Genomic DNA, 11,477 nt, shown 5'->3' on the forward strand with positions numbered 1-11,477 from the left:
AACGTACTAAAAAAAAAAAAAAAAATCAGCTTAACCTCAAAAACAAACATCCAGTCTGTGATCTAATAACAATTATTAATAAATTTCATTTTCCATTAGAAATCTGTTACAGTATTAATCGTCTCATTAATTATAATTTTATCTAAATGCGCTAAAATGAATGTTTCCCGGCATCTTTGCGTATTCCGCCATCACAATGTCAGCAAAAACATCTACAAGAAATTTCGTTCTTCGTCAATTAACTATCAATCTACACAATCTGCACAGCCTCGGGTCGTGGATGAGAAATTCGATTTTGAAGATTTGAAAGTTTTAGAACGTGCCGAGCGAAGGAAAGCTAAGATACGGCCGTTCATGAAAGACATCTTCGTCTCTGTATACAATAAGGATCTACTCGCCTACCCGGAGATTTTGAATAAAGAAGAGTCTGAAGCTTTGGACGCACGCATCGATGTCTTGGACAAGACATTCTCCGATCCGGAAAAAAGTAAAGATGACCGATCCAGAGTACTGAAAGGGACCAGAATGTATGGCGCGCCCGCTCCGTTGACCAATAACGGTTTAGCATCGAATAGTACAGAATTAATTCGTTATTTAGAAATAATATCCACTGATATAAATTTAGGACTGGAAATAAGTGATCATTGGGTTGGTTTAGAGATTTTAAAGAAAGGTTTATTAGATGAGCACTACCAGCAAATAATCACTGATGTGACCAGTGGTGAACATAGCATTGTGCTAGCAATTAAGGAGAAAATTGCTGAACGGATCACACAAGCTGATTTTAGGACAACAGCCGAGTTAGATGGACAAAGTATGTATTAATAATAAATAATTTATTTACATTACTTACAGCACACAAACAACAATACACATAAATGCACAGTGAAAAAAGATAAAAACAAAATGCATAAAATAAGTACCAATTTTTCCCTTCATGCGTGTGCCACAGTAACACAAAATAGTCATAACTCAGCTTATTGCTTTACCCTAAAAAGAGCAAAACACTGATATTGTGCTTTGGCCGAAAGTGAGCCGCGAAATTCCAAAAAAATAATAATAAGAGATCTTACCAGAGGGAGACTAGGTACCCAAACAATCAACTTTTGTATAAACAAAAGTTGATTGCTTGGGTACCTCTGTCCCATTCGTGTTTCAACCATGAAGCAGTTGTGTTTGCATGGCTGTGTTTCAATTTGAAGAGTGGGATATGGCGTGAATTTACTGGGGACAGGAATAACACCTGAGTCCTCAGGAATGGCAACGCATTGGGGGTATCATGGGCGAAACAGTATACTCTGTTATGCCCATAGTACTGCTCATGTCTATAGGTGACGGTTACCACTTTCCATCAGATGGGCCGTCAGTTTGTTTGCCATTCTAAGTTGTATAAAAAAAAATGTAGATAACTTTTTATTTATTATCAGTTTATAATACTAGTAAGGATTCTAATATTTCTTTCAACAGATGTATGGAGGATAACTGGTGAGAAAATTTGCAACAAAACAAATGGATACTTCCTCGTACTGTGCTGTATCGAGGGGTCCAGGCTGAGGGCTTACCTGGTGCATCCCGGAGCAGATGGTGTCAGTTACAAAGATGGAGTTGTTGAGTTCAAAAAAACTACCGGTATATTATTTTTAAAACTGTTTATTTTTTAAATGATGTTTCTATACAGGGAGGAAAGGGACAGATTGGCCAAAATGAAACCAGCTGATTCAAATGAATGCTCTGAATCTGATGACAGATTGTTCTCCCGCCGGTAATGCACTGCACCCGTGTAATTAACGATTCTTAATGTTGACGCCGCGCAATGTATTTGAAATATTACGATCAACACGACGCACGATACCTACAGCGCGTACAGTGCTACAGGTCAATGGCGCTTCTTCGTAGGTAGTGTGCGTGATGATAAAAGTCCAAAGGAACAATATTTTAACATTTTTAATATTTCCAAACGGCATGTATTATGTAATTTTAACATCAAATTTGTGTTTCGTTTTTCTGATTCTGTTTCTGGCTCCGAAATTTCGGAAAACATTTCATAGTAAGCCCTCTGCAGTTTAGCCTTTGATGATATTTTAAGACGGAAGCTGCCACCCATTTTTCAACCACCTTCCCTTAGTCGCCTCTTACGACACCCATGGGAAAAGAGACAATCCACTTTATGCCGAGACCATACGCAATGGTAGTAATCCTGTCGCTATTCTTGAGCACTGAAGCATTTACAGTCAAAATTTGAATTTTTGTATATTTATTTCTTTATAATGGATAAACTCAAAAACTACTCGACAGATTTTAAAAATTCTTTCACCTATACAAAGCTACATTATCAGGGAGTTACATGGGCTATATATTATTTTCCAAAAAAATTAGAGATCCCTATGAAAATTACAAACGACCCAAGGTAACGAACACTCGTCTATTAAATTAAAACCTAATATAAAGTACTATTGCCACGTTGGCCCAGTATAGAATAGACCATTCTCGTCCATTCCCGTGGTTGTTGCAAGAAGCGACAAACGGAACCCAACAGTCGAGGGATGGGCAGCAGCGTCCCTCTTATCCCTTTCAGACCCAAGATATTTTTTCTTTCAGATTAAATATATTTTCGTGTTTTGGAGTCAAGCCATCTTGCACTCACGCACGAGACTACTGCACCAACCTAATCGCTAAAATGATTTCTTATTGGCTGGTTTAGAACCTCACTGTCATGTTATTTCAGCTTCGTGCGTAAAAATGAATTGCGCGCGGTTTTAGAATTTTTTAAAGTTACAACTCACGCCCTTATCGTTCAGGTCTGAAAGGGTTAAAACGTATCCAAGGGCTAACTTCGATTGCCAACTCATCTGACAAGCGTGGCAACTACTGACAATTTTTTTATACCACTAATGTGATAATCAAGCATACGGCCCACCTGATGGTAAGCAGTTACCGTAGCCTATGAAAATCCCCCAATGGAGGTAGGCCTGTTCTGCAGTGGACAGTTAAAGAATAGAAATCATTTATTCAAATAAACTTACATTGAAGCACTTTTGAAAAGTCATTACATTTTTTGTTAATCTACCGCTCGTTCGGAAAGCTGTCTCATCACAAGAAGAACGAGCAAGAAACTTGCGTGTTGCTCTTTTAAATAATTTTATTATTACTTTACATTTTCAAGTTTAATTGTGTGAATACAAACCACCAATTAGCACTAATTCAATTAAATACTCAAAAAGAAAAAAAAAATTGAATACATAACCAACTGGTTAAACAATTAATAAGAGGAAATCAGTCATAGTGATTAGAGCAGACCAGTCCCTACAAGCAGCACCCGTTCACGAGTATGACGGATGAGCCAGCCATCACTGCGCTCGACCATATTTTAGGGAGCCCAATGACCCGGCCCACCACGCCGCCACAAGTCTGGACATTTTAGTGAGCATGACTACTCAAAACACTAGACCACGTCAAAGCTACTCACAATTGCCATCTGATAGTTATAGTATTCACATTTTACATAAGAATGCATGCGGCAATTAATACAAAAAACCGCTACGCTTTCATATTTCTAAAATTAATCAATTAAATCAAGAAAGCAATGAGAAAATAAAATTATAACGTTGTATGCTAATAAACTAATTATTTACTTGATATGTTGTCATCTATGAATTCGTCTATCCTGTAATAGGCTTTCTTACATAAAAATTGTTTAATATAAGATTTGAATTGCCTCTCTGTCAGATTTAATGTAGATTCCGGCAGTTTATTATAAAATCTTATGCAATTACCATAGAATGAATTACTGATTTTATGCAGACGGCATTTAGGTAAAATAAGCTTATTTATATTGCGTAAGTTTCTACTTGTACAGTCTTTGAGTTTTTTAAAACTCTCTAAGTTCTTCCGTGTATACATAATATTTTCATAAATGTATTGTGAAGTAACTGTGAGGATATTTGAGTCTTTAAAGCACTGACGTAATGACTCTCTCGAACCCATACCATAAATAGAACGTATGGCTCTCTTTTGTAAAACAAATATAGTATTTATATCGGCTGCTTTACCCCACAGCAGTATGCCATAAGACATTATGCTATGGAAATAACTAAAATATACAAGTTTAGCCGTTGCCACGTCTGTTAATTGCCTAATTCTTCTAATTGCATATGCAGCAGAACTGAGTCTACTGGCCAATTTTGAAATATGGGGCCCCCATTGTAATTTCGAGTCCACTGTTATACCTAAAAAAACTGTATCATTAACAAATTTTACTATTTCATCATTAAGCAATAACTGTGTATTTATTAGTCTTACATTAGGAAGTGTAAATTTTATACACTTTGTTTTGCTGGAATTTAATAATAGGTTATTACATGTAAACCAATTTAATATTGCAGACATAGCACAATTTACATCGTCTAATTGATTACTTTGACGTCCAATTTTAAACACTAACGAAGTATCATCCGCAAACAGCACTATATCTGCAATTTTCTCTACCATAAAGGGAAGGTCATTTATGTAGATTAAAAAGAGAAAGGGGCCTAAGATTGACCCTTGTGGAACGCCCATCTTAATATTAGCTCCCTTAGATTTTACACCGTCAATATCTACAGTTTGAACCCTATCCTCTAAATAAGTTCTCATTAATTTTAGATCATTATCTCTTATACCATAATGTTCGAGCTTGTACAAAAGCGTTTTATGATCCACACAATCAAATGCCTTTGATAGGTCACAAAAAACTCCGAGTGCATCCTGTGACCTCTCCCAAGATTCGAAAATATGTGTCATTAGCGCAACACCTGCGTCAGTGGTAGACTTGCCGGCGGTGAAACCATATTGCTGACTGTGAAGCAGTCCGTTAACCCTGAAGTGATGTAACATTTGATTTAACATTATCTTTTCAAACACCTTACTTAGAACTGGCAAAATAGATATAGGTCTATAGTTCCCTGGCTCAAATTTATCTCCTGATTTAAATAGTGGGATTAATTTGCTAAATTTCATTAAATGTGGAAAAACGCCATTATCAATACATTTATTAAAAATAGTGGCTAGATATGGAGCAACAATATCTATGAAAGAACTAACTACTTTTACAGACATGCCCCAAAGGTCTTCCGTATTTTTTAAATTTAGCTGTTTGAATATTTTTATGATATGAAAGGGGCTAACATGTGAAAATTTAAATCTTAAAGAACAACAACCGATATTAGTCTCTAGTAATTTTTTTGCTCGAGATTGAGATGAGTCCAGAGAAGATGTAATATCAATCGGAATATTAGCAAAAAAATCTTCAAAAATATTAACTACATCTTTTGTTGTTGTTATTAATTTATTATCATAATTTAATGTAAATTGATTACAGGCTATTTTAGATCTTCCAGTTTCTATATTTATAATGCTCCAGATGGTTTTAATTTTGTCAGAAGACTGCTTAATTTGTTTATTAAAATAATTAGACTAATATAGTATAAAATACTAATTTACCTTTCCATCTGTCTACATAAGTGGAGTCGGGGCGGATTACTAGTATATAATGTACTAAGTCAATGACCTCTCTTCGCAGCCACACCACTCAGCGAGATCTCAGAGCAAGCATTAGCACAGACACTCGGTCTGTCTCGTCTCCACGCGGCTACGCTATGTCGCACTACTTTAAAAAGGGCAATGCACTCATGCGTTGAATATGTACAACCTAGGGTATTTTCAGGTGAGGATATTGAAATTTTTTTTATTTATTTTTTATTTATTTATTTATTCTTTATTGTACACAAAAAATTACAAACATATAATATATATAAAATAAAGATGTACAACAGGCGAGCTTAACTCTGTAAGAGTTCTCTTCCAGCAAACCCTGAGTGGAGAGGAGCATTAATTACCAGCGGGCAGTGTGCGTACAATAATTGGAGGAGACAGTATAGTTGTTTCTATTAAGATATAATAAATATGTTGACATATATACAAAGTAACTCAAAAAATTAAATCAAAATACATACATATCTGTATACAATACATACATAAACATAAAATATCTATTCACATACAAAATACGTACATATATATACGTACATATATATACAGAGATCTCTTCCAGTCAACCCGATATAGTTGGAAAACATGTCGTTAGCGGCCAGCTGTAGTGCTACGATGATATATTTTTTTATACCACTGAGGTGATAAACAAGCATACGGCCCACCTGATGGTAAGCGGTTACCGTAGCTGTAAGGTATTACGCGCACGTTGCCGACCCTGAAGAAACCTCTTTACCCCCCTTTTGAGGAACCCCATGCTGTAGTCTCTTGGGAAAACCTCGGCAGGAAGCTCATTCTATAACCTGAGTGTTCATGGGAGAAAACATCTATGAAACCGCGTTGTACGCGACCATTTAGGCTGTAGGGTATGAGGGTGAACTCCCTGTCGATGGCGAGCCGTACGATGGTAGAAAGTGGCCGTGGGCATCATATTGAACAATTCCTCTGAGCACATGTTAATAATATATTAAAATTGTTTTATAAAAAAATAGACTTCAAATCCATTTCAACTTTTAAGACAGACTTCTGTGCCTTTTCAATTGCCCTTTTAGGTTTATTATTGTTTTTTTTTTTGTAATGGATTATAATGGAATGGTAACCCCGCCTGCGCTATCAGTATACATGGCGGGGCACCAGTGAGAGATGATAGGTGAGGATGAAGCGGGTCAGTTAGCCCATCGTCATAAATACACCTGTAATTCAGCACAATGGTTTCCAGGGGGGGGCCACGTGGAGATCGACCTGACGGGGTATTTTTTTTTATAGGTAAAAATGGAATGGTTACCCCACCTGCGCTAACGGGATACGCTGGCGGAGCACCAGTGAAGAGTGATAGATGAGAATGAAAACAGGCCAGTTAGCCCATCATGATGAATTCATCAGGAATGAACCATGATAGTTTCCAGGGGGAACAACGAGGAGGTTGACCTGGTTGGGTATATTGCTAGCAATGGGGCTATTAATTCCCATTACTAACAATCCCCCCCCCCCCCCAGTTTATTATTGCTATTATGTCACAGGGAAACCGCTATCAGAGCTGTCCACCATCCGCGCCACCATCGGCGAGGCGTTACTCAACGTGTACGCGGCCGAGAGCGCCGAATACTTCACGGCGGGCCTGATAGACGGATATCTGGAGCCTGATGCTGAACTAGAAATGGCTATGTGCAGGTGTGTATTGTGCAAAGCCAATTAGAAGTCGTTAGCTCTTCGAAGTCAGCTGGTGATCCTGAACATGTTCACCAAAGGAGCACGAGGAACAGCGAGAAATGTCGAGTCCCTGTACTGACATGGCGCGTACAGCTGTCGAGTTAATTGTCGAGTCTCCCTCTGGTCTAGACTTTCGGATGAAGTGGAAACGGCAAATATGGGGAGTTCATAAAATCTTACACATGCGATACAAAAACAGAAGAGGTGGTGGTGTATTCTATGCCGGGACCACACGGTCATAGAGAATGTTTCTTCTTATTAATGGATGATAATGGAATGGTAACCCCGTCTGCGCTATCGATATACGCTGGCGGGGCACCAGTGAGAGGTGAATATGAAAGTAAGCCAGAGGGAGACTTTGTACAAAAGTCGTTTGCTTGGATACGTCTGTCCCATTCGTGTTTCAACCGTGAAGCAGCTGTGTTTCGGTTTGAAGGGTGGGATATGGCGTGAATTTACACGGTACAGAGGCATAACACCTGAGTCCTCAGGAATGGCAACGCATGGGGGGTATCATGGGCGAAACAGTATACTCTGTTATGTCCATGGTACTGCTCATGTCTATAGGCGACGGTTACCACTTTCCATCAGGTGGGCCGTCAGCTTGTTTGTCATTCTTCTATACATGGATAATACGGCCATATACGTGTAATATACAATTATAATTCTAATAATGATAAATTAGAACAGCACAGATGAAAGGAAATAAGACAAAAATAACTTACTCTGTGAAATAACCTTTAAAATTCTCAGGAACTTCATCGCGAACAATGGCCTGGCTACGATGCTCAAACTGCTCAATATACCGGCTCTAGAGAAGGCTGAAGAGTGTGAGAGGCTGTTGAACGATATGAGACACTTGGCCACGTACGGCGAGAACTTGGACAGCGTTAACATGTTCATAGGTAAGTGTGGTAGAACTACATACATACATACATGTCACGCCTGTCTGTTTGGGAATAGATAGAATTCTAAGAGTGCCACACGGGCCATTGTCCATTAAACAAACATTTATACACAATAGGAGCCACAGACGGCCCTCTATGTCGAGGCTGTTTCGACGTCGAAGAAACGACCACTCACGTAATCCTGGAATGTGAGGCTGTGGCCCATCGACGTTTAGAAATCCTCGGAATAGTGAGGTCGCTCCATGAGGCCTGTGAAGATCCTAGGAAGCTTCTGCGCTTCTGGGCGGAGCTAGGTTGGCTGTACTAGCCACGACTCATACGCACAACGGCCCAAATGAGAGGCTAAGCGCAGAAAATAGAGTCCTATTTACATTACAAGGGTGCCAAATCAGGAGAATAGAGGGGATGACCGAGCAAATCATACCTATAAAATACCAATACCCATAAAATACCAATCAGTACCTATAAAATACCAATCAGTACCTATAAAATACCAATCGGTACCCATAAAATACCAATCAGTACCCATAAAATACCAATCGGTACCCATAAAATACCAATCAGTACCCATAAAGTACCACAGTCTATATCCATAGAAATACCACCCATTTTGGACCCATACAGATACTGTAATCAGTGCCCATGTCTAGAACATAACATTATCAGTCAGTACCTAAGATGCCGCGTTCAATTTCAGCACTGAACGGCATCCACCACGCTGGCAAGATGATGTCGGAAGAAATAAAGCAAATCAGGAATCCTGTTTTACACCCGGGTTTTCTATTCAAGAAGGCCTTAGCCAACAGGAAACAGGTATGTGATGAAATAATGAAAGAATTATTTTTATTAAATTATATATTTATTAAAATTAAATTTATTGCCATTCTTCATAGAAATTACATATATTAATTAACAAATATATTGTGCAGTATTCATGCGCCTGGCAATAGGTACAAACTCAGCTTTTGATGGACTGATGTTCGTTCAGCGATGATTTTTTTTTTTCTTTTTTTTTTTGTCCATTACTACTTTTTTGTGCGTTACTGCACGTATTCCCCTATCTTTACCATGGGTGTCGTGAGAAGCGGCTAATGTAACTTAATGATCGAAGGAAAAACCGCAGCGTCCCTCTTAAAACGATACCGAAGCCTAACTGCGGTTACCAACCTACCTGCCAAACGTGACAAGTACTGGCAAAACCTCTTTATCCGGGAGGTCCACATCATATGATCTGACCGGATCGCATCATGAAGACAGCTGGTATTGTCTGGTATAGCGCTTGCCAATCTGCTTTCCAAACGTGGCTACTGACAAATCCCTCCTAATTGGAGAGGCCTTCGGAGGAAAAGATTTTTAATAATGCGGCCTAATGGCCCCATTGCTAGCAAGCTCTATCAGGTCGACCTCCACGCGGTCCGCCCTGTGTGACTAATACTTGTTGCATTCGTCACGATGCGCTAACTGACTTTCATCCTCACCTATCATCCTTCACTGGTGCCCCGCCAGTGTATACCGATAGCGCGGACGGGGTTACCATTCCATTATCACCCATTGAAACAAAAATGAAGAGACCTGTGTTCATCAGTGAACATTTAACCGATGATACGATGATGAATATATCCAATATATTTATTTATTTATTTAAATAGATAGATAGATAATTTATTTACATTACTTACAGCACACAAATTACAATAAAAAAAAAAACATACACATAATACCCAGTAAAAGAGATAAAAGAATGAAAATAAAAAAGCACAAATAAAAAAAATACAAAAACAAAATATATAAACTAACAATCTCCCTTCTTTCCCTTCCTTCACGCGTGTGCCATAGTAACACAAAATGGCCACAACTCAGTTTATTGCTTTGCCCTCAAAAGAGCGAAACACTGATATTCTGCTGTGGCCAAGAGTCAGTGCGAAACTTTTCATTAAAAATTTACAATATAAAAATATATATATATATATATATATATATATATATATATATATATATATAAATAAATAACAGATACCATTAGATGAGGGGTAGTCAGAAATCTTTTATAATTCTAGGAAAAGGACGACCCGACCCTAGACCTGTTCCTGGCTGAGCACCTCCACCCATCGCTGCGTCCTCCGGCCGAACAACTGGAGTACTGCGTACTGCGTATAAAGTACGCCTGTGAAACATTGATGAGCAGACATGGGATGAAGGTGGCCACAGCGTATACGTGAGTATTTAAAGATAAATTTATTTTTATACCGTTGAGGTGACAAGCATACGGCCCACCTGATGGAAAGTGGTAACCGTCGCCTATAGACATAAGCAGTACCATGGACATAACAGAGTGTACTGTTTCGCCCATGATACCCCCCATGCGTTGCCATTCCTGAGGACTCGGGTGTTATTCCTCTGTACCGTGTAAATTCACATCATATCGCACCCTTCAAACCGAAACACAGCCATGCAAACACAACTGCTTCACGGTTCTTGTTATAGTTGTATGTTACTCTTTCACGCAAAAACTACTGGACGGATTTGTATGAAATTTGCTATATCCTAACTCGACACTTAGTATATATTATGTACTGATTCACACGAGAGAAGCCGTGGAATACAGCTAGTTAATTATATCATCATATCAGCCTTTAACTGTCCACTGCTGAACATAAGCCTCCCCCTTGGGGGGGTTTTGCCAGTAGTTGCCACGCTTGGCAGTCGGTTTGACAACCGCAATTAAGCCTTGAAGATGCTTTAAGAGGGATGCTGCCGCTCATCCCTCACCCTCCCTTAGTCGCCTCTAACGACACACGAAGGGAAGGAAGGGGTGACCTATTCCATGCCGGAACCTCACGTTAATTATAAATTTTAATCCAAAATACGTTCGCTTCCAGAGAACTCAGCCGATTAGCAGAAGCCACAACAGAAATACTAGTTATGTCAGCCGTCTTAGCCCGAGCGTCCAGGTAAATTATTCATTCTCTCTTGCGTCACCTGCCCCACTTCTATCTGGTCTCCTTTAACCAAAGCTTGTCTGTAAGAGATCACCCTAGCGATAACACCGCTTTTTGTACCTTTACATGTATATTTTGATCTGTACTCCACGCTACTGTATTTCACTTGAATTGTTTATATGTCATTGTTTATTTTGATATTTCTGGTGCAATAAAGAGTTAAATAAATTAATAAATTGTTACACCATAAAAATAACGCCTAGGTAGACGTAATACTCCCACCAATACAGTAATAATATCGCGTTTTATTACATTATCGTTTAGTGAAATTATTTATTTAGATTTAGTTTAGTTTAATTTAGTTTAGTAAAATTATTTATTTAGATTTAGTTTA

General features: G+C 38.6%; 1 protein-coding gene across 1 annotated transcript in view; it reads left to right on the plus strand.

Moving 5' to 3' along the window:
• The window catches only part of LOC113520475 (complex I assembly factor ACAD9, mitochondrial), a 12,699-nt gene continuing 1,222 nt past the window's right edge, over nt 1-11,477 (plus strand). The window contains exons 1-8 of the mRNA XM_052901281.1: nt 1-814; nt 1,468-1,629; nt 5,558-5,701; nt 7,047-7,197; nt 7,990-8,141; nt 8,842-8,957; nt 10,202-10,359; nt 11,024-11,095. Of these exons, the coding sequence (XP_052757241.1) occupies nt 157-814; nt 1,468-1,629; nt 5,558-5,701; nt 7,047-7,197; nt 7,990-8,141; nt 8,842-8,957; nt 10,202-10,359; nt 11,024-11,095 (1,613 nt within the window). The 5' untranslated portion in view covers nt 1-156. The remainder of the gene's footprint in view (nt 815-1,467; nt 1,630-5,557; nt 5,702-7,046; nt 7,198-7,989; nt 8,142-8,841; nt 8,958-10,201; nt 10,360-11,023; nt 11,096-11,477) is intronic.

Source organism: Galleria mellonella, unplaced genomic scaffold (genome assembly GCF_026898425.1).
Source record: "Galleria mellonella isolate WM207_F2 unplaced genomic scaffold, CSIRO_AGI_GalMel_v1 utg778, whole genome shotgun sequence".
Classification (NCBI taxonomy): domain Eukaryota; kingdom Metazoa; phylum Arthropoda; class Insecta; order Lepidoptera; family Pyralidae; genus Galleria; species Galleria mellonella.